Source organism: Sphaerodactylus townsendi, linkage group LG15 (genome assembly GCF_021028975.2).
Source record: "Sphaerodactylus townsendi isolate TG3544 linkage group LG15, MPM_Stown_v2.3, whole genome shotgun sequence".
Classification (NCBI taxonomy): domain Eukaryota; kingdom Metazoa; phylum Chordata; class Lepidosauria; order Squamata; family Sphaerodactylidae; genus Sphaerodactylus; species Sphaerodactylus townsendi.
Genome location: NC_059439.1, coordinates 122941 through 146586, shown reverse-complemented (window position 1 = coordinate 146586; position 23646 = coordinate 122941). Strand labels below are relative to the sequence as shown.

Below are 23646 nucleotides of genomic sequence, written 5' to 3'. Positions count from 1 at the left end.
CCTCATGTTCCTTAGCAGAGCCCTTTTGGGGGGGCGGGTCAAAGGGGACCTGCCTCTCCTCTCCAACAGTAGAAAACACAGCTGAATCTCTCTCACAGTTCAAGCAGGGGAGAGTTTTTTCTATAGATGGAGGAAAATAATTTTAAATGGGGGGGGGGATCTCTCACCTCGCTGCCTAAACAGGGCTCGGACAGGTGGTCTCTCCAAATATCATATCTGGCTCTGAGCAGCGTGCTGGATTTGAAGAAAGGTGTGCTAAGTTTTCCCACCCTTCCCACCTAACACCCTAGGCTGGGAGATCTTATAAAATGCGAGGGACTAACTTTGAGACTTTCTGCAAACCTAAACACAGCACAGTTTTTGACAAGAAACACATTTCAGCAGAAAACACCCAACACTTCTTTTCCATCTAACGACAATGGAATTTTCAGGGATGGGATTCCGGATTTGATGAATTATCCCTGCCAAATTTCATAGCATTTACCAGCATTATAGGTAATCTGATGTCCAGGAACGGGGCTGCCTCCCCATCACTCGGCAGGCTCCCCCCCCCCCAACTTCCGGTCCCAGATTTGCCTAAGACCACAGAACGCAACTGGCAGCCCCACCCCTGGACTCACCAGCAAACACCAGAACTTCTTGGAAGCCAGAAGCCAGGAGAAGCTGCAGGGTGGACTACCTGGGTAGCAGCAGGACTCAGCTGCCCCACTGAGAAGGGTGAGCTCAGGACAGCCCCAACCCAGCTGCAATCAACATGTCTCGGGATTTTCACAGAATGGGGTGAGACCCGCACAGCCCCAAATGGGCTACAGTCAGGGAGGGGGGCCTGGAGCCCTCACAGGCCAATCCCGAGCCAGCAGGGTTCAGCAGACAGTCTGCCCACCTAGTAGGACGGAATAGGAAGCCCGAAGTGGGGAGGTAAAAGGAACGCAGGGGAGGTGGCTGGGGTGGGGAAAGGGTGTTGAGAAGGGTGCCAGAGTTCTGTAAACTGCTGGCCATTAAAGTCTGCCTGCTGAGAACAGCTGACTTCTGTGTGTGTCTTTGCTCCGTGGGTAGTTCGCCAGGGCACCAGCCTACCCTGCAAGGATGGTGGAGAGGGGAGATGCTCACAACTGACTGCAAATGTATGGATGTGAAAGCTGGCCAATGAAGAAAGCTTACAGGACAAATGTTGATTCCTTTGAAGTGTGGTGTTGAAGGAGAGTTTTATGGATACTGTGGGCCGCCCAAAAGACAAAAAAAGTAGATTCTAGAACAAATCAATCCTGAACTCTCCCTAGAAGCGAAGGCAACTAAACATCCTTTAGCATTGTTAGGAAAAAGACAGGAGTCACTGAAAAAGACAATAATGCCAGGAAAGGTTGAAAGTAGCAGGAAGAGAGACAGTCCCACGGTGAGAAGGCTTGACTGTGTACAGGAAGCCTGTGGACAGATCACCTGTGATACTGCCGGACCTCCATCTGCAAGACCTGAGTGAGGCATCTCGGGGGTCACTGAGTCAAAGGACCGCCGTAAGTCACAAGTAAGTTGCCTGCACTTAACATACACAGAGTGGACACAGACCGTCACATTATGACTACCAGGAAAATAGCCTGGCCCTCCACCCTGCCCCCCCCCCCCCATTAAGCATACCAGGGATCCAGCAACATGTAACCGCTGCCTGGCTGCTCCCAGAACTTGTGACGGGGGCGGGGGAGGAAGAGAGAGGTCAACCAGCGCTTTCAGCAGCCTCAGCCCCTCCAGCAACCTTGTGGCTACTCTCTGTGTGACTCCTGCAAGGCAGGCCCAGCCCCTCTGCTGCAGTGCTGGCTGCTTTCTCCCGTTTAGGCTGCCTAAATTGTCTGCTCCGAGCGCTACTAAAAGGAGCTCACTCGGCACTGAAGAAATGCCACCAAGGTTTGTCGGGGAAGGAACAACAACATTCGCTTCTGGCCCCATTATTTGTAGCCCTGTCTGGCATTCAGGGGAGGTATATTTGTCTCTGTTTTCTTCAGCCTGCCCACAGGCTCCCTGAAGTCCTGAGCTGCAAGCAAAATGGCTGCCCCCCCACCCCCCACCCCAATTTGTAGAACTGTCTGGTGCTTGAGGGGCTATAAGCCCCCGCCATCTCCACCTGCCTCTCAGGCAGCTTTCCCCTGTACTAACCATTAAAGGTCAATATTTATTAAGTGTTATAGCCACAGGCCCTAGCAATGTAACATAAAACGGTATCAATAAGAGATACAGTAAAATAAAACGACAAAAAGATAAAACACAATAATCAATACCAGAGACTGACAGATCTATTTTTGAGGCACCAAACGTTCCCCTTAGTTTTAACTGATAAATACATTAAAGAGGCAACTCTGCATGCAATCCCTGGGTTGATATCTGCTGAACGAAATAGGTGCCGTCTTTGTCTGACTCCAAAGATTGTCTCTCGTTGTACAAACATATTTTCTGTTCACAATGGCTGACAACCCAGACACAGTGGGCAAAACAAGATGAGGTGGTATAGGGGTTAGAGCATTGGCGTAGGAGGTTAAGAGCTCATGTATCTAATCTGGAGGAACCGGGTTTGATTCCCAGCTCTGCCGCCTGAGCTGTGGAGGCTTATCTGGGGAATTCAGATTAGCCTGTGCACTCCCACACACGCCAGCTGGGTGACCTTGGGCTAGTCACAGCTTCTCGGAGTTCTCTCAGCCCCACCTACCTCACAGGGTGTTTGTTGTGAGAGGCGAAGGGCACGGAGATTGTCAGCCCCTTTGAGTCTCCTACAGGAGAGAAAGGGAGGATATAAATCCAAACTACTCCTCTTCCTCCTCCTCCATTGGACTGGAATCTGGGAGACCCAGGTTCAAATTCCCACTCTGCGACTGAAGCCCACTGGGTGACCGTGGGCCTGCCACATTCTGAACTTAACCGACCTCGCAGGATTGTTGTGAGGATAACATCGAGGAGAAAACAATACGAGCTGCTTTGAAAGATGGAGTATTCATAAAAATAACAAATCAAATAAATAATATTCTCAAAGGCCTTCAAAGTCAGAGTCAACTGGTTTTCTGATGTGTGTAGCTGTGGCAAAATGTTAGGAGCTAAAACTACGAGACCACGGCCGCAGAAAACCCACAACCGCCAAATAACGTTATACTGAACAGCTCATTGCAACCCTTGCATAATTGCAGACATTTGTGGACCCTTTCCTGGCAGGTAGATGAAAACGAAGGGTCGTACCAAGGTTCTGTAGGGTGCATTGGTGGAAAACAACAGAGCCTTTAGATGCCTGGGACCAAGGTAGGACATCCCTGTCCACGCAGCCACGCGAGCTCAGGGAAGGCATCTGTGGAGGGAGCTCTGCAGGAGGCAAATGAAGCAGGGGTGAGCTTCAGAGGATCATGCCCCCCACGTGCTCTGGAGAGCGGCGTTCAGGTGCTGCAGCGTTTCCGTGTTTATTTGTAGCCCTTTCTCAACAGAGCTTATCTGAGCTGGACGGGGCTGAGTCACCTGTGCAAAGGACACACCCACAGAGGCCGGGGTTGCTGAAGTGTGCGTGCAGCCAGCCCCATCTGCTGGCATCAACAGCGGAAGAGAGCGGGCGGGTTTTGCAGGGTTTCGTCTCAAGGGCTCCAAGAGAAGGGGGGAAATCTCAAGCTGGGGACGCCAAGAAGGCAGGGCAGGGGGCTCATTCTGTTTGCCCCGCCTCTCCAGGTACCTGGGCCCCCACTCCCAAGTTGACTGGTTCTGCCCTCTTGTGTGTCGCCCCCAAGAAAAGAATGGGAAGGAACGGAAGATCTTAAAACCCCACTTTCCTTTCCAACAAGGCAGAGCAGCTTCTGTGTACTGAAGGGAAAGGTGCCAGCACAGAGTCATCATTACTGGCCCAGGGGGTGGGGGTGATATCACATCACAACATTCACTTGGCAGACTATGTTGGCAGGGTGGTTTGCCTTCCCCGGTCATCTACACTTTTAGCCCAGCAGCAGGTTGGGTGCTCATTTTACTGTCCTTGAAGGGATGGAAGGGATGGAGTCAACCTTGAGCTACCTGACACCGACTTCCCTCAGGATCAAACTCAGGTTGTGGGCAGAGCTTGGTCTGCTTGTTGAACTGAAGGAGAATACACCGAAAAGCCTATGGGGTCGCCCTAAATCCACTGTGACTCGATGGCACTTTTCATTTGCTTATTTCACTTTGCCTTTTCCCCATGTGGGCCAGGCTGAGACCACGTGACTGGCTCCAGCAGGTAACCCCCACCCATCCTCCGTGGCATAGTGGGAGTTTGGACACCCAGGTCCCAATCCAGGCCATACCTCACACAAAGGGGCTTATTGGGTAATGCCCACGACAGTTGCATCCCTCCACATGCAATTGATTCAAAATTGCTTTGGGTTGGTTGAAAGGCAGGAAAAAAGGCGAACGTTTTGGCCAAGCTGGCAGCTGCGTGTGCCAGAGAGGGACCGCCGCAGGTTCCATCTCTCTGAGGGGATCAGCGACAGAAGCCCCCCCCCCCTTCCGGCCGCCCTCTGTGTGCTGACAAAGTGTGGTTGGCACCTGACATCTGTGCCAAGCGCTGGGGAGGCAGAGGGAGGGGGGCAGGAAGTATTTGAAAGGGAGCCGTTCCTTTTGGCAGCAGAGGAATGGGTATAAACAGGACCAACCAGACACCAGGGAAACTTTTCTGTTTACAGTAAGATTCACACAGCCGTGTGGGGAGGTCGTGGGCAGCCCTTCACGGGCAGCGGCTGGAGGATGAACCCTGGTCAGGGATGCTCTAGTCTAGGCAGATGCTGCACGGAGCAGCGGGTTGGACTAGATGGCCTCTGGGGCCCCTTCCAGCTCTGCGATGCTGCGCACATTTTGGCGCCTGAAGAGAACGGTGACGGACCTCTCAGTGGGCCGGCAGCCGCGCATCTTTGGAGAGAGAGAGGTCTGACTGAGACCCTTTCGTTGCGCCCCGGCCCTTTCCCGGCCAGCCTCGGTGCCTCCGTCCGCTCCGTGGGCAGCGCGCGGGACTCGGCTCTGGAGGGGAGGGCGAGGGCGCGGGGGACCCTCCGGGGCTGGCGGCTGCAGGCGGGCAGGAGGCGAGGCGAGGCGAGGCGAGGCGCGCCCCCGTCCCGTCCCGTCCCGTCCCGTCCCCCGCTGGAAGGCGGGGCCGCGCCCAGGGGACGCTTTAAAGCGCGGCCCGGCCGGCTGGCGGAGCGCAGCGCCATGCGGAGCCGGGCGCCGAGATGCGCGGGTTGGAGACGCTCGCCGCCGCCGCCGCCGCCGCCTACCTGCTGCTGGTGCTGCCGGCCCACGCCTATTTCGGGTCAGCGGCGCTCCCCTGCGCGACGGCGCGCCCCTCGGCGCCTCTCCCTGCTGCCCGCCTGCCTGGCACGGGCCGCCCCCCCCGCCCCCCCCCGGCCGGCCGGCCCTCCGCTCTCGCCCCTGCGCTGCCCCTGCGCCCCTCGCCGGCCGCGCGCCCCTCCTGGCCAGGGCGGTTCTTGGCAGAGCGGGCGGGCGGGCGGGCGGGCGTCCCGGGGCAGAGGCGCGGGGGGAGCCGGGGCGCGCGGGGGGGGGGGGGGCAAAAGCGGCTGTGCGCCGCCGGGCCAGGGGGAGGCTGTGGGCGAGCCGGTTCGCGCGGCCGTCCGGGCTGGAGCGCTGGAGCCCAGGCGAGGTGCCGACGCCCGCTGGTGCCGCTGCGAGGTTGCCGCCCCGCCCCGCCAGTGGGTGCCCGCAGCCAGGCCCGCCTCGGATCGGGGCGGTGGGTTGGTGCGTGCCCGCGGCGCAGAAAGCAAGAGGGAGCGCGAGCGCTTGGCACAGGGGTGGCCGGGGGCGGGGGGGGGGTGGTGTGCCGCCGCGGTCGCGTGCGCTGCCGTCTTTTGGCCGGGCATTCACGTGGGAGGTGAACCTCAGCGCCGTGGAAAAGTGAAACCTTTGGGAAAGTTCTCGGGGGGTGGGGGGGGCACTTTTACGCACGCTGAATAACGCACTGCCAGATTATGGTGAAACTGCATTGAAAGTGGATTGAAGGGATGTTAATTCAGCATGTGTCAGCCTTGCCGGTTGGACACTGGCCACAGTTAACCCCCTGACCCTCTGTGCGCGGTGCCTTGGGGTCACCACAGTGCGGCAAGATACTCTTTTTGGCAGCTATATTCCTAACCTGGCATTCAACAGGCTGGATCTTAATCCCCCAAGGATGGCACCTCTAGCTTAGTTTCCCCTTTGCCGCCTCTTTCCGTGACATTTGTCAAATGTGCGAGAAGGGCCGTTTTCAAAAACTGAGGGCGTCTTGAACTCCAGGGGTGCAAAAATATGGGTTCAAAATCCTGATGCATATTTTACTTACTGAACAACTTAAGTTTTTGGTATGTGCACGGGCTGATGTTTGGTCTTAAGTTTCTTGTTTGAACCCGAGTGTTCAAACATGGTGTGTTGTGTATCTTCACGAGAGCTGGAGCAGTGCTAATGTGTATTGTCGAAGGCTTTCACGGCCGGAATCACTGGGGTGCTGTGTGGTTTCTGGGCTGTATGGCCGTGTTCTAGCAGCATTCTCTCCTGACGTTTCGCCTGCATCTGTGGCTGGCAAGATCCTCTGAAGATGCCAGCCACAGATGCAGGCAAAACGTCAGGAGAGAATGCTGCTAGAACATGGCCATACAGCCCAGAAACCACACAGCACCCCAGTGCTAATGTGTGTTTTGTGTGTTCGTGAGGGCAGAAGTGCATCTGTATACGAGGCAATCCTGCTGCTTGAAACTCAGCTTTCCATTTTGCAAAATAATAACAGTTTGTCAAATTGTGACAAGATATTGAATTTACTGACATTTTTAGCTTCACCTGGCTTAACTTGACCAGTGAGAAAGTAGCCCCCGTTTGCCTTCATCAATTAGGGAGCAGCTAGTGGGGGGGGGGGGGCTGGTACCTGTCTTTTTCCTCTGTTCCCCCAATAACTATGAAATTCAGGATCCCGGATTTTAAAAAATCCCGTCTCTTTGCAGCCCTCGTGCTACAGCGTTTCCTCACTCCTTCATTCCTGCTGGGTGACCTTGGGCCAGTCCCAGTTCTCTCTGAACTCTCTCAACCCCACCTGTCCCTCACCAGGTGTCTGTGGTGGGGAGAAGAAGGGAAAAGGAGTTTGTAAGCCCCCTTGAGGCTCCTTGCAGGAGAGGAAGGGTGTGTGTGTGTGTGTGTGTGTGTAAATCCACACTCTTATTATTCATGGAGATAAATTCTTCAAAGCCATGTCAGTTGAAGATTATGGCTTGAAAACTTTGCACAGGCCCAGCAAACCAAGCAGCCCCTGCAGGGAACGGATGCTGTAGTCTGGACTGGCCCAACAGGGCAGGTGATGTCGGGGCCAGGCTACGGCTGGGCTTTGAGAAGAATGGGGGTTGTTGCCTTGGTGGTCTTTCTTTCTTGGTCAACCACAAGTGTTAATGTGGGAATCTATACTGGCCTACCTTAAAGGGTTGCTGTGAGAATTAATGCATGAGCCTTCTTTACAAATGCAGAGTATTTTGTTCTCTTCGGTATTGAACTGGTGGTTCAAGTCCAGTAATTGCAGGACTGTCACATGAGCCTTTTGAATGCTGGCACATTTGCATGGTGTACTTAAAAAGACATGCTCTCTGTTGATCTTAAGAAATGGTGCTGGCTTATATGTGAGCAGGCGGCTTGATTGGCATGGAGCCCTTACCAGTTAGCAGAAGTTAAAACCCAGAGCTTGAGCGACACAGGGATCAGCTGCTGATTTTCTACAACTCAAAATGCCACGACCCCGCAGTGCCAGAGCCTGGGAAAACTGGCAACTCCATCATTGTAAAACTCAAAAGAAGGATTCAGAGCAGGGACAGGGGGGTAATTCCAGGGGTGTGAAGATGACCATAAGGTATACATGACCTGTGCATGAGCCATGGGTCTCCTGGGGCTAGTTGGCTGGATTTGAAACATCTGGAGCAAGTTGTTGGTCTTGAAAACAATTCCTTAAGAAAACAACACCTGACCTCACCTGTTGGAATGACCAAGAAAGAGCTGTTGTGCAAACTCTAGTCATTCTGTCTTCCCCCCTTGGCAGGCAGGCAGGCAGGCAGGCAGGCTGGAACTGTGGGCTTTCTCGGGGGCCTCGTGGTGTGTTTTGCAAGGCCTTTTGCCTTGCTGGGAATGCCTTGCTCTGCAGCTGCTACGAAGCAGAAGGCGATCTTATTCCTTTTTCCCTTCCAGCTATCATTTCCTTAATATTTGCAAAGCAAATATTGAATATTGCCTTAGGTGGATTTGGTTGCTTAAGGGAGCTACGATCTTAACAGCAGCTGTTTTCTTTGGGTTGTTGGGACATTTCACCCAGCTGTTAGTGGGGGAAAAAATAATGCATCGTTTCCTCATTTATTTCCCTGCAGTGGCATATTGACAAAAATGGAGCCTGGGACAAGAACTGAGTTTCCCGCCTGGGGGGGGGGGGGAGAAGCCCCGCGAATCCCCTGCCTGCCCACCTCCCTTGCTCAGCCCCAGCTGGGACTTCCCCTCATAACCCAGCCCCTTGGGGCACGCAGCACAGCAGAAGGGGGGGCGCATCTCTGGGTGGGTGCATGAGGGGGGCCCCCTGGCCCAGCAACTTGGCCCCGCACCCCCCAAAGCCTGGCCACGGGGCCTGCCTTGTGCCACCTCCCCCACAAAGGTGACCAGGAGGGACAGGGAGGAGGAAGCCAGCCCCCCCTGTCTGCCCCCTCCCCAAGGAGGGCAGCAGAATGGGTTGGCAGCCCGGGTGGTGCGGGGACCCTGGTGGGAAAGGGTTCAGCAGGCGGCGCACACCGGTGGCTCACCCAAAGCTCAGCGCCCTGGTCCATGCTGGCCACTCTGCCACCTTCTTGCCTGCTTCCGACTTGTCTTGAAGTCACTGTGGGGGAAGGAGGAGGGCTGTGGGGGTGATTTTCTGCCCCCCCACGACTAAATGGACACTGCCCAGGGGCGTCTCCCTGGGCAGTATGCCCCTTTTACCCTGTCCTACTGCAGTTTTCAAGCTGGGTGGGGATCTCCGGGGCTCCTGCAAAACGAATCCTGAGGCAACGAATCTTTCTTTTAAAAGCCTGGCTGCAGCGAGCAAGCGGCCTCCCACCAGGGTCAGAACGCACAGTAGGCGCAGGTGTTGCTCCTGAAGGGTGACTGAAACCCAGTAGAACTGACCAGGGCTCTGCCTGCCCTGGCATACATCATAAATGTCCCACATTCTTGCATGACATAAAAGTTCTCTTCTGTTGACATGCACTTGCCTAGCAGCCAAGTGGAAGAACCAAGGGCGTCCGGATGAACAGCTGTTGTTGTGCAACAGCAGTGGCGTAGGAGGTTAAGAGCTCATGTATCTAATCTGGAGGAACCAGGTTTGATTCCCCGCTCTGCCGCCTGAGCTGTGGAGGCTTCTCTGGGGAATTCAGATTAGCCTATGCACTCCCACACACCAGCTGGATGACCTTGGGCTAGTCACAGCTTCTCGGAGCTCTCTCAGCCCCACCTACCTCACAGGGTGTTTATTGTGAGGGGGGAAGGGCAAGGCCCCTTTGAGTCTCCTGCAGGAGAGAAAGGGGGGATATAAATCCAAACTCTTCTCTTCTCTTCTAAATCTGCAGAGCTCCAGCCTGTGCGGCTGCTCCAAGTTATATAGCAGACTGGCTCAGCTTGCTGCCAACCACAAGCACACTTTGATTGGGACGGCAAAACACCTCGAGCCAAAAACTGCTGGGCTGAAATGCTACGTTGTCTTGGTAGCTGTTGGGCTGATTGCAGGTTCTTGCCCAATCTGTTAGAAGGGTTGCACCTGTGGCACAGCTGTGGAGCTATAGGGTTGCCAGCTCTGGTGGGTGAATTCTTGGGAGATTTGGGGGGTGGAGCCTGGGGAGGGTGGGGTTTGGAGAAGGAGGGGCCTCAGCTGAGTATGATACCATAGAGTCTACCCTCCAGAGCAGCCATTTCCTCCAGGGGAAACAGATCCCTGGAGCCTGCAGATTGGCTGTAATTCTTGGCCATTTCCAGGCCCTGCCTGGAAGTTGGCAATCAGAGGTGGCGTGCTTGCTTGACAGGGGCAGCACACCTCAGATTGCACAGCTGCCGTCTTCACCTGATATGGTTTCTAACAGCAGGGCTGCAAAAGGGCTTTGTCGAAGACTTTGGAAAGCCTCTGCAGAGGAGGCTAAACTGGATAGGATGACGGCGTGGTCGTCTGACTCTGTGCAAAGGGAGCTCATATGTTCATAACAGAAGGATTCTGGGTGACACGTGGATAATGTGCGGCATGTGGCTGATGTATGAAGTCCCCGCATTTGTGTCATAGACTCCACCCTCTCGTGTGGGGCCACAGTGCCATAGCATTTATTTATCATCTCTGTACGCTACCTTTCAGTACGCAGAGAGGGGTATGTCTCTAAGGCCCCTTCTGCACATGCAGAATAATGCACTTTCAATCCACTTTCACAATGGTTTGCAAGTGGATGTTGCTATTCCGCACAGTAAAATCCAGCTGCAAAGTGCACAGAAAGTGGATTAAAAGTACATTATTCTGCATTATTCTGGAAGGGGCCTTAGTGTGGACCAGGGAATACACATATCTGCAAAGGTTACGACACAGAACCTGTATCTCTAGCAGGAGGCCACTGACATGTGTTCAGTGGACTGATAATTTGGAAATTTACTTCTTTAACAACTAACTGCCTTCGGTCAGTGACCAGAAGAAGAACTCTGTGTGGGCAGGAGGATGGAAGCATTCCATTGTTGGGCAAAGGGTAAATGTTAAGCATCTTTTCACTGGCTCATGCTCCCATGGCTGGAGGCCTTTTGGCTTGATGACTTGGCATGCGTGATGGATCGCAGCCGACGATGCATGCAGTCTCCTGAGGGCAGACGTCTGTTGCCAGGTTCAGCAAGTGCCCAATCTTGGGAGTGTGCTGTGTACAAAGCAGTAAAAGACAAGACTTTTACAGGACAATTCTGAGCAGAATTAACACCTTCCTAACACCCTTGACTTCCATGGACTTTAGATGGGTATAACTCTGCTGAGGTCTGCCGCATTCGAACAACGTGGTTTCTCTGTCATTTAGCAACTTTTCAGGTAACTTGAGCAGATGTTTCCGTCTTCCCTGTTGAGCTTGATTTTCCTCCATCTTGCAGAACAGGGTCCCTTCTTGCTTTTAAGAGCCCGGCCTCCATTTATCAAGACACTTAAAGGCTTTTTTATTTTTTTAGCTGAGGAAGCAGTCACGTTCCTTCCAGCTCCTTATTCAAATAGTTTTGCTCTGACTTCTCACTGATCCCCCCACCCCCGCTTTGGCAATACACTCCTATCAGTAATCACTTTTTTATCTTGTCTTTCCACCAAGGCATAAGAGCTTCTTTCCTCCTTGTAAGATGGGTTAGATGGAGAGACGGTACCTGGCCCACATTCACCCAGTAAGCCTCATGACATAGTGGGAATTTGAACCCTGGTATCACCCCCTCCCACTCGAACTGCTACGCTGCTCCGGCTGAACAGGAGGAGTCAGCCATGGCTCTCTCACACTCCAGGACACCCAATGCCAGAATGATGCAAAGTGAGAGACTTCTGTGTCCTTTCCTGTTTTTGTTTACTAACTGTTTTGTGTTAGTTCATATTCAACAAGCACGTTTACTAAGGGATACCTGCTGCTCAGTATAGCAGGACACGTTGTGAACTCTTTCACTGTGGTGCTTGATTGGTGGTTGTTATTGTTCATGGAATGCAAATATTGATCAGATTTTGTAATAACTGTTCCTCCTGTGGAACCACCCAGTGTGACCTTCCTTTGCATCTGCCTCTGGAAATCGATACAACAGGACATTATTCACAAGGGTTCATGTCGTGTTCAGTGAAACAAATCAGTGATATGGAAGTGGGTTTTTCTTAGGAAATCTTGGCATTTCGATCATGCTTTCTCGCCATCTTCATGTTATCTGTTAATTTATTATTATTATTATTTATTATTATTACTGAGCCAAAGGGCTCAGTATTTATTGCCAATACCTAATTTTAAAAAAACTTCCTCTTTTGGGTTTGGTCATTCCTGAGATCCTTCTTGCTTTCCGGTTCCTTCCACATGGAGGTTTGGATCCAATCTGCATCCAAACGGAAAGGATTTTCTTTTTAGCATCTATGCACCATCATCTCCCATCGTCCACATTCTGGGCTTTCTCCTGCTCTTTACCAAAGCTAGTTTGATGTGGTCCTTTGGGGGGAAGATTACAGTCACAGACCACTTGTGGCGTCGTTTGCACAGAAAGGGTGCACATTATTTAAGGTCCTATCCGTGCTGGCATCATTTCCCTCGCATCAGCCCCTCTGGCAAGCAGGCCACTGCTGTGCCACTGGAGGACTTCCTTTTTTCTTATTGAAAAATTAGTAATTGCTACTGTGATATAGTACTATAACAATCTACTGTCACAATTTATTACTTCCTGTGAATTCCCAGACTGGCTGTTTTAAAAGTTCCTAACCATGTTTGTTGCAAAAGACAGGGACGACCTTATCTCAGGAGTGTGGCTGTCAGTTTTCTGTCTTTGAAGCAATGGCAGCTGTGGAAATAATAATCGTCAGCACAGGTCTTCTGATGTTTCAGGCATCATCATTATTTTAACGTGCTGAAGCCAGCTGCAATCCCCCTGAAGAGCCAAGAGAGGCTGCTGACAGCCGAGACATTGACTCATAATAGCAGAATACTTCCGAGAACTGTCCCTTTGTAAACTTACAATCCGATGAGCTATGAGCAAATAATAAACATCCATGTGTAATGCAAATAAAGGCTTCACACCCCAGTATTTTCCAAGTTTATAGTAGGAAACTGAAACCACTAAAGATTAAACACTGCAACAGACAGTGAAAAAATAGAGGATCCTGGCACCCAATTCTCACCAGCACATGTGTATTTTAACACGAATCTATTCCAGCAATCTGTGACTTCAGGGTGCTTAGAAAGGCCACCGTAGTTGTGGTTCCCGCAGCCTAGAGTAGGGTTTCTCAGTTGCCGCAGGCTGTGGTCCTGAGACTCCATTGTTGGGGTTTATTTTTCAAAGTGGCAATTTGACATCTTGGAGCAGGCAGCTCATCCACACACTTGATCTTGTGTGGCCGCTGTGCCTGCCTGCTTGTGGCCACTTGGGTGTGTATCAGTTTGAAATGAGAGGCACCAACAGTTTCCACTAAAGTTTTACGTTTAGCGCACAGTTCCCATGTTTTATAGGTGGCAGCAGTGCGTAGTCCTTCAAAGTCTCACAACTGTGACTGTGGACACGTTGGCAAATAGGAGTGTGTGACAGTGGGACTGTTTGTGTGGCTGGGGTGTGTGGCATCACCAGGTCATGTCTCATGATGTAGGGTTGCCAGCTGTAGGTGCAGAAATGTCGGAGGCTTGCGGCCGGAGTCTGGTGGGGGGTGGTTTGGGGCAGGAAAGGATCCCAGCAGAGTCTGATTTAATGGAGCCATTTTCTGCAGGGAAACAGACCTTGGTCATCTGGAGCTCAGCGTGGTCTCGTGGTTAAGAGTGGTGGACTCTGATCTGGAGAACTGGGTTCGATTCCCCACTCCTCCCCATGAGTAGCAGACTCTTATCTGGTGAACTGGATTTGTTTCCCCACTCCTACACATGAAGCCTGCTGCTTGACCTTGGGTCAATCACTCCTACACATGAAGCCTGCTGCTTGACCTTGGGTTCTCTCTGAACTCTCTCAGCCCCTCCTACCTCACAAGGTGCCTATTGGGAAGGAGAGGAAGGGAAGGAGTTTCTAAGCCTCTTAGAGACTCCTTAAAGGTAGAGAAAAGGTAAAGGTTGCCTCCTGTGCAAGCACAAGGTCCTTACTGACCTACGGGGTGATGCCACATCATGGTGTTTACTAGGCAGACTGCATTTCATGGGGTGGTTTGCTGTTGCCTTCCCCAGTTGCCGACACTTTGCCTCCAGCAAGCTGGGATTCATTTTGCTGATCTTGGAAGGATGGAAGGCAGAGTCAATCTTGAGCCGGATCCTTGGAACTGGCTCCTGTCGGATTGTGAGCAGAATTTTGACTGCAGAAAAACAGCGTACCTCGCTGTGCCGGGGGGCTCTTATGAAGGCAGAGAAAAGCAGGGTGTAAAAGCCAACTCTTCTTCTTCTTCAGTTGTCACAGGTCTCCAGGTGCCCCCCAGCCGTTGGCAACCCTATTTAGGGGACTCGGGGCTTGGTGTGCCTCGGACCCGACCAGCCCATTCACGAGAGAGGAAAGGCAAGGTTAGGCAGGAGGACAGCAAAGACTCTCAGGATTCCCTGCCATTGTGACTATGAATGCAGAGGTGTTCACCACAGCAGCGGAGGGGCCATGCAATCATAATAGGTTTAAATTATAGGCAGAAAGGTGCTGGCTGGGTATTTGGAGAACATTTTCCCAGTAAAAGTACGTCTGCAGTAGAATCAGCTGCCTGGAGTTGCGTTGAGCTCCTCTCTGTCGGTCTTCAAGCACAAATGGGTGACCGAACGCTTGTCAGGGATGCTCTAGTCTAGGGGCATTGAACAGAGGTGGCCCATTTGACCCCTTCCAACGGTGTGATTCTACATACCTTGGAACTTCCCACATAATTGGAATTACCCACAGGAGGCCAAAGGTGAAGTCCTTCAGGCCAATTCCTACTCCCCCCTTCCCTAGAGAGATCCATTAGAAGAACTTATCTGGCTGCAGTGTTTTGGGGAAGGGTGAGGCTGCTGCTGCCCAGGGCTCTGAGGAAGAGAGGCAGAAGGCATTCTGAGTGTTTGACCAGCAGTAGCAATGGTTAGTCACCCAGGAATGTATTTTTGTTGTTGTTGTTGAAATATAGGGGGTTGGAGAGTGGTGATAGGCTGCGGACTTGGCTGGTATCTTGAACTGGGGCACGGTGCGAGGTGGGAGAATCTCTGTATTTTACTCCCCTTGAACACAACATACATAACAACAACAACAACAACAACAACCAGCTAAAGATCTGGCAGCTGTATAATAATAATAATAATAATAATAATAATAATAATAATAATAATAATAATAATAATAATAATAATAATAATAATAATAATAATAATAATAATAATAATAATTCGTTTTAATATCCTGCCCCTCCACTTTTGGCCTCAGCTGCTTCCGACAGCCAAAAACAATAAAAACATTTAAACATTTAAATATCTCCTCAGCATAATGAAAGCTTCCAAGTGGCAATTAATTCCAATCCAGTACAGTTTTAGACCTAACACATCAAAGAACCTAATGATGGTGCTAAAAGGTTAATGGTTGAGAGTTGTTTAACAGTTGCTGAAGTTGATAAGAGTTCATAAAAGTTGATGGGGAGGCCTCAGATGTTAACTGTAGCTCCCTCAACCATACGCCTGGTGGAACATCTCCACCTTACACACCCTGTGGAGCTGCACTATTTGGAGGGAAGACCTCCAGCGCATAGGCAGGTGATGTCGGATTGCCTTTGAGCAACTCTTGCCTCAAAACCCCGGCTGGGTTGTCAAAAATCAGCTGTGACTTGACAGCAAAAAAAAGTGAATAAAGGATGTTTTTGCACGGTCCAAATATCCCGGGATGGCCAAGATAAATATCTCGGTTCGTGCAAGTTTTCCACACAGTTCCCAGTGCTAAAGCGGGCCTGCCCCAGTGTTGCCCCGTGATGTTTCCCTTCTCCCAGGATTTTCACAAAATTGCCAAATTGGTGATATCCTGGGGTGACTCCACTGCCGTGCTTTTATTTTTCCCGCCTCACCGCTCTGGGTCGACCAATCAAGAGGTGCTGCATTTTTGTGGGTGTGGCCATGACCCGTCGCGGTCCTTGGGCGGGAAACCGCCAGTTGGAATCCAGTGGTGTTAGGGAGCGGTTGGCAGGAACTGTTGTTGTGTTTGTGTTTGTTTGCAAAGGCAGGTGCCAGCAGTTTGAAAAACAGAGTGGAGACGTTCATTCAAGCTGCTGCCCCAAAATAACAGCCAATCAGAGCACGGGAAACTGGGGGATGTTTGCACACGTGGGGATGCGCTTGCGGTATAAATACAAAAGTCTGGGGCTCATGTGGAACAAACTGGAGTATTTCCTCCCGGTCCTAACTGAGCTCCTGGGAGAAATGGGCAGCCACGCGAAGGGAGGAACCGGGATAAAATAGACCCAGTTTGTAAGATACTGGTTCTAACCCAGTATAATTGTGCTGTGCGGAAACAGCCAAGAAGTACCTTTCAAGACCCTGAGTTACTTTTCCTTCCCCTCTCCTAGGCTGACCAGGAGGGAAGCATTAATTCAGTTTCCTGTGCTGGCGTCCTCCACAAACCCTGCCCACGGGAAGGCTCACTTGAAGCAATGCGACCTGCTCCGCCTCTCCAGTAAGCAGAAGAGACTTTGCCGGAGGGAGCCGGGGCTGGCCGAGGCGCTACGGGATGCCATCCGGCTCGGGATTGTGGAGTGTCAGTATCAGTTCCGCAACGAGCGCTGGAACTGCAGCCTGGATGGGCGGAGCAACCTCCTGAATCAGAGTACGTATGGCAGGGGGCTGATTCTGGAAATCCCGAGGCAGGAAAGATGCATCGTGACCTGCCCACTCCCTCACTGTGGGCATCGTGCCACGATCTCCTGAGCGAGGTCTGGCCCTGGCAAGCAGCCAATCACAGCCAGCCCCAGCCCCAGCCCCCCTTTTTCCAAACCAAGCTGGATGCCAAAGGACACGTGTGACTGATGTGTGGGTTTTGCTCATTCCCCCAACCTGCACCCAAGCCCTGCTGTAACTCTCCCGGCCGCCTCTTCCTGGTAGTAGTGAAGCCCATAGATGGGAGCACAAGGATTGCCAACCCCCCCCCCCCCGTCTCACCTTGCAGCTCCCTCCTCCCAAAAAGTCAGCACAGGGAGGTCTGAGCTGCCAGCCTGTCCTAAGCAGGCACTGCCATGCAGCACAGGGCGGGGGCAAGCCCTCAGCATCCCTCGCTGCAGGTCCGGCTGGTGGGAGCCTCCGTGGCTCCAGTAGCTTTCCCTCCTCCTCCTCCTCACCTTATGAGGAGCTGCTCTGAGTAGTCAGCAGGGGGACGAGGGCCTGGGCGGGAAGCAGAGTTTGACAGTTCTGGGCTGGCTCAGAAAATGACGGGTGCTCCTGCCCAGCCCCCCCCCCCACACACACACACGCCAGGCCTGGTGCCGTGGAGAGGGCGGAAGGTGAGCCCAGCCGTTGCTGCCCCAACAAGGGAGGGAATGCCCACCTCCTCAGGTTGCCAGATCTGATTTGGGAAGTATCTGGAGAGCTTGAGGTGGGCTGGGCTGGAGGAGGGGAGGGGCTTCCGTGGGGTTGAAAGCCAACCTCCCACAGTGACTGTTTGCTCCAGGTGATCTGATTGCTGCCCCCTGGAAATCCGTTGTGATAGTGGGAGATCTCCAGCGGCCACCTGGAGGTTGGCAATGCTCAGTGTACATCTCCGAGGGTGGCCAGGTCTGTCCTGGCTGGGAAATTCCTGTGGATTTGGAAGTGGAGTCTGAGGAGGACCTGGGATCTCAGCGGGGTTCGATGCTACGAGAGTCCACTCCAGGGAACATCTTTGCAGCCTGGAGATGAGCTGCGATTCCAGGGGATCCCAGGTCCTGCGAGGAGGCCGGCACTCCTGGCTCCTCCCCCTGGTAGGGCTGCTAGAGCCTCAGGTCAGGGGTCACTGTGGTGGTCATTAGTAGGGGAGACTTCCACATCAGCTGCTGCCGACTTCCGGCGGGGTCAGGTCCCATGGGTGGGGCTGTCCCTGCTGCCCAGACAGACAGGGCCAGAAAGGATGTTTTTTGACATCTCGTCCACTTGAAACCCTGGATGTGATGTGAGCCTGTTGAAGACCAGTCTGGCCATCCCCATAATAAGTATTATGAGTTTCTGTGTTCGGGGTGGATGTGAGGTCGAGCAGCATCATTTCCATCCTGCAACAGACACCCCAGTGCTGCTCCCAGCCGGCATGCTCCACATGTTACATAATTGTTGTACGTTGATGTAAAGATCCTCTTTTTTAAAATGGTTGTCTTCGTCTGCCCCTCGTTGCCTGGCCTTTTCCCTCACTGCCTGCTGCTCCTCTCCCGCAGGTTTTAAAGAGACGGCCTTCCTCTACGCGGTGTCCTCAGCAGCGCTGACTCACTCCCTGGCGCGGGCGTGCAGCGTGGGCAGGATGGAGCGCTGCACCTGTGACGACTCCCCTGATCTGGAAAACCGCAAGGCTTGGCAGTGGGGCGTGTGTGGCGACAACCTCAAGTTCAGCATCCGCTTCCTGAAGAACTTCCTGGGCCAAAGGAAGGTGGGGAAGGATCTGCAGGCCAAAGTGGACATGCACAACACGAACATGGGCATCAAGGTAACCTCTGGCCCCCGCCCACTCTACTAGAGCCAGCGTGGGGTAGTGGCTGAGAGTGGCAGGCTGAGTTTGGTTCCCCACTCCTCTGTGTGAGCGGCGGACACTCATCTGGAGCAGGGGGGGGGTGGTTTCCCTCCACAGGAAGCCTGCTGCGTGGCCTTGGGCCAATTGCAGTTCTCGCTGAACTCTCTCAGCCCCACCTGCCTCACCAGGTGTCTGTTGCGGGGAGAGGAATTTGTAAGCCGCCTTGAGTCTCCTTGCAAAAGAGAATCTCCGCCTTGAATAACATGGTCTGTTTGGGGCTCCCCTTTACGACAATCTGGAAGTTTCAGCTAGTTCAAACTGGAGCTTACTTATTTGTTAACAGGAACGATTCCTTCCCCAAATGTCTAGTATTTGAAGCAACACATTATTTCAACTGTCCATTTTGTGGAGGGGGGTTGGTTGGTCCGGTACCTGCTGCGTTTTCTTGTTGGATGAACCCACCGTGACTGGGGTGACCAAGGCCGGCCTGATCTTGACAGATCTCAGAAACTAAGCAGGGGCAGCCCTGGTTAGCTATTGGATGAGAGACCCCCGAGGGTACCTGGTTGCCACAAAGAGCCAGGCAACGGCCAACCTCTTGCTTTGAATGCCCTCCTGAGTGACCACAGGTTTACACACCACAGGTTCACTTTACACACACAAGGCTATTTAACTGGCTGTTGAGGAGGGATTGGTTCAGTACCTGTTGTGTGTTCTTGTTGTTGACTGAGCCACATAATTTTATCTTGGGAGCAGTGGGCATATTTTTTTTGTTGATTTCACCTCCCCCCCCAAAAAATCCCAACCAAAACCAGTTCCTGGTTCCACAGTGTTACTGTCGTGATCCGCCCGTGTTTGATGCTGCCATGTCTCTTCTCTGCTGCCCAGGATGTGGGAACCCTTCTCTTCTCACTCCCCCTCCCTGCTGTGCTTATGTTTTTCCGCTTTGCTTCTCAGGCCTCATCAGCTCATTAGACTCCTGCTGCTGTAGCTCTGTCAGTAGTGTGGGATGGGGAGATGTTTTGACCCCAGAAAGAGGTGACTTCTTCACCTCTGGACCAGGGGACTGGAAGGGTGCCATCCCCTCTTGGGAACTGGTAGGCTGGGGTGGGGTGATGTGGAATGGGGGGGGGGTGATGAGGGGTGTCATGGGGTCTGCATTGCTGGCTATGCTTACTTCTGGCAATGTCCCTGGGCCTTTCCCCACCTTGCCTGTAAAGGCCCCTCGCGACTACTTGAGGAGAGTGCAGCGTGGGGGTCTCCCAGCACTCAAGATTTTAGAGAGGGCGGCATGGCCAAGCGCCAGCCTCGGCCCCCGACACTGCTGCTGTCGCGCCCCCTCAGCGCACGGCATCCCTGGCGCTCTTGCAAAGAGCGCCTTTTGATGACCCCACGCAGAGTGCGGGGTCGTGGGGACGCCTGGGCGCGCAGCATAGGGGGGATCATGTGCAGTGGGGAAATGCCCCTTGATGCTGTTTCGGAATAAGGAAATCAACTGGATACCAAATCTTGTTCTGGAACAGTCCAGGAGCACGACAATGACCGGGTGCGTTTATGGTCACTGGTTGATCGCCCTGCGACCATGGCCGGCTCATGTTGCCCCTGCTTGTTGAGCTCTTGGAAATCCAGCACAATTGTGATTTGAGGAGAATCGTTAATGTCCAGTATGAAATTAAAGCAAATCTTTACTATCCTAAAGGCTAGAAACGTGTGTTCTTTGGGGGCCGAGGGGTCTGGAGGAAAACCCATGTTCTGGGAGGGTAAATTCTCTGCCTCTGCGAAATTGCTCTGTCTGTGCAGCTCTGCCTGTGCTTGAGGAATTCCCCTGAAATGACACTGAAAAGCTACAAAGGAGTTCAGTTCCCGTTGCTAACAGCATGTTCCAGTGTTGAGCTGATCTTTTGAGTTACAAAGTTCTTCATAGGGTTGAAGTCCTAATCTCCTGTTAACTTTCCCTTGCCAAATTGGGCCAAATTTCTCCTAAGCACAACCCAGCCTTTCAGCTTTCCACAGGCAAGTGACCATCTCTAGGACCCATCACTCTGGTCTCAGAACTCTCCCGGCCTGGGCAGAGGGAGGGAGGCCACGGGGAGCCACCTCCGAAAGCCTCTTGCCTTGGAAATTCCTCGGGTTGCCATAAACTCCGACCCACGAGGCTGGCGGAGGAGAAAGGCAGCAGCTGCATCGCTTGGTCTCTTCAGGCTCTGGAAGCCGAGCGGGGCTGGCACTTGCAAGGAAGACCGCCCAAGGAGATGTTGAAGAGGAAGGCAGGGCCAGACCCCCTCTGGACGTCTCTTGTCTTGGGAATCCTGTGGGGTTGCCACGAGTCAGCTGTCATTTGATGGCCCTTCACCACCACCAATGTTAGGTTTGGTGCTTCAACCCTGTAATGCAGTACATAGTGAAAATGGAGCACCACTGACCATGTGCAGAGAGTTTTCTTTCCAGTGTTGCTGATGGCTGAGAGGAAGTTGAACCCCTGTGGGTAATAGGAGCCCTCCTCATTCTGTTGCTCCAAGCAGTGGCTTGGCCCTCTTGACTCACAGTTCATCTCTCTTTCCCTTCCCCAGGCTGTGAAGAACGGTCTGAAGACCACTTGCAAGTGCCACGGGGTCTCTGGCTCGTGCGCTGTGAGAACCTGCTGGAAACAGCTGTCCCCATTCCACGAGACGGGGAGGCTGCTCAAGTTGCGCTATGACCACGCCGTGAAGGTCCTCAGCACCTCCAACGACGCCATGGACCACTCGGAACTGGCGCGTCCCCAGCGCCACGGCCGCTTGTCCAAGGGGACCGCCGCTCTCCGCCCCACAGACCTGGTCTACATGGAGGACTCCCCCACCTTCTGCTCACCCAGCAAGTTCTCAGTGGGCACCGCTGGCAGGACCTGTTCCCGCGAGGTCAACTGTGACAGCATGTGTTGCGGCCGGGGGTACAACACCCAGTCCCGCATGGTCACTTTTGCCTGCCACTGCCAGGTGCAATGGTGCTGCTATGTGGAATGTCAGCAGTGCATGCAAGAGGAGGTGGTTTACACCTGCAAATAGTCACGGACTGAACTTGGCAGTCGCAGGACTCAGATCGGGCCAGGGAGCACCGTGCCCTGCATTTTGTTCCTTCTTGGGACTTCTGTGTTTCCTGCCAGGTGGGGACCAAAGAGCCCCCAAAGCCGTTCCTTGGCCCTGGAGCTCGTAGCATGGGTGCTGAGGGTGAGGAGGAAGCTAACTTGCAGGGTGGCTCTACTAAGGACAGGCGCTGAAGTTTCGCAGGCCTGTGCTTCTGCTAGGAGCTGCCTTGTGGGCGTCCTGGCTACGTCCCGTCTAACTGAGGACTCTGTGCTGCGTCCCAGGCAGGATCCCAGGCAGAGGTCTGAAGTTGTGTTGAAGAGGAGATGCCGGAGCGCAAACCTGGGTTGTTGCCCAAGCAAAGTTTAGTCACGCAGCCCCCCCTTCTCTTGAGCAAGGTGAGGGGGTCTGAGGAGCTAGTGTCCCTCAGCGGGGGCAGGGCAAGGACGAGGAGAACCGTTTGACGGGTGCCCAGAGAGAAGCCCCCTCGTCCCAAACTCCATGTTCTGTTTGGCTGGGCCAGTCCTGAGGCCAGGGAGTTTTGCACGGCCCGCCCAGGCTGAGCAGAGCTGGCATGCATGGAGAAGAAAACCAGGAAGTTTATCAGAAAGTCCCAGTGGGGAACACGTGATGCTGGGGGGGGGGGGGGATCAATGAGATGCTGCAGCATAAAGATCCTGAGCTCTGGTGGGAGGGATGTAGAGGAGGAAAAGAGGGGGCTGAAATTCGCATTTGTGCATCTATCGGAGTGACTCGGTCATTTCTGATCACAACATTTACTAGGCAGACTGTTCTTTGTGGGGTGGTTTGCCATTGCCTTCCCCAGCCATCTCCCCTTTGCCCCCAGCAAGCTGGAGACTCATTTCACCAGCCTTGGAAGGATGGAAGGCAGAGTCAGCCTCGAGCCGACTCCCTGAAATGGGCTTCCATTGGGATCGAACTCAGGTCATGAGCAGAGCTTCTGACGGCAGTATGGCCAGCTGACCACTCTGTGCCACGGGGCCCCTGTGCATCTGTGGGGTGGCCAATTTCTCAGCAACTTTTCTCAGGTGGCCCTTTTAAGAAGTGGCTTAATAGGCAATGGGAAGGTTTTGGCAGCCTGGCTGACGGTGTGATGATGGGCACCTTCCTTTGCATTTCCAGGGAGAGACGTGCACAGGAGCAGACCTGGCTCGCTCCTCCCTCCGTCAGCCCCGGGGTGTGTGACCGAGCGGCACTCCTGCTTCTCTCTTTCCCAGCAAGTGGTTCTGTGGGTTCTGTGTCAGGCTGCGCTTTCTGAGCGTCGCAACACTGCCGAGGCTGCTCTTGTGCTGCCTCTGCTCATGTTTCATTTCTAAACCAATGGCTCACTTTTCTTCCCCAGACTAAGAGCCACACTGCAGGTTTTTTACTTCCTAAGATTTAGCATTTGCTGGATTTCCCAGATCTTAAAATGCCATTGAACTTGCCAGTGGAGAGTCAACACATCTGGATTTTTGACCACCATAAAAACTGTCTAATTAAGGTGGAGCTGACTTATTATTCGTGCATTAACGCTATTAGTGGTCCATGGGGAGCGTCTCTTAGGGCCTTCTCATGGGACTTGAGGATGCTCGGCACTCGTTTGTGAAAACTAGGGGGTGGTGTAGAGGAACCCACCAGATCACACACAGACCAATCCAATCCAAAAACCTTTATTAGGCATAAACCAGAAGTACCATACGTTCCAAATACAAAAACAGGATCATTGTTACATATCATGTAGAACATGGATTAAAAATGTAGCAACTGCTTCAGAAATCTCTACATGAGGGCTGTTCAATAGCTTAGACATTTTTAGTTTGTCTGAGAGAAACATAAATTCTAGGGGTAGTAAAGCTCCCAGATCGGTTCTAATATCATTATACCTCGAACAGTGAAACAGGATATGAGGGACTGAGTCCATAGTGTTGGGACAATACCGACAACAACACTCACTTTGTGGGATGTTAAGGAAACGACCTTGAAGATAGACAGAGGGGAATGAGTTGCACCTTGCTCTGGTCATGACCCATCTGCACTTATAATTAACAAGCTGTTCTAAGTATACAGCAGGGCTAGATTTGGGGGGGGGGGAGAGTCCCAAAGTATAGAGGGGAGCAGGAGTCACACACAGACCGAATGCGTGCAGTAGAGGCCTTTCCATGAGCAGAGAGCTGGAGGGGACGCTTGGTGCGTGGCTAAGGAACTCCAGAGGAGTTTGCGCCTGACCTAGATGTGGCTGATC

The 23646-nt window shown here is 52.9% G+C and overlaps 1 protein-coding gene across 1 annotated transcript; it reads left to right on the top strand.

Annotated features, from left to right (window-relative positions):
- Window positions 1-5166: 5166 nt before the first annotated feature.
- WNT9B (Wnt family member 9B) lies at window positions 5167-23169 on the top strand. Its single transcript, XM_048518338.1, has 4 exons — window positions 5167-5287; window positions 16223-16479; window positions 18050-18315; window positions 20910-23169. Exons 1-4 carry the CDS (start codon window positions 5208-5210, stop codon window positions 21381-21383), a joined length of 1077 nt encoding a protein of 358 aa, XP_048374295.1. The 5' UTR covers window positions 5167-5207; the 3' UTR covers window positions 21384-23169.
- The last annotated feature ends 477 nt before the right edge of the window (window positions 23170-23646 follow it).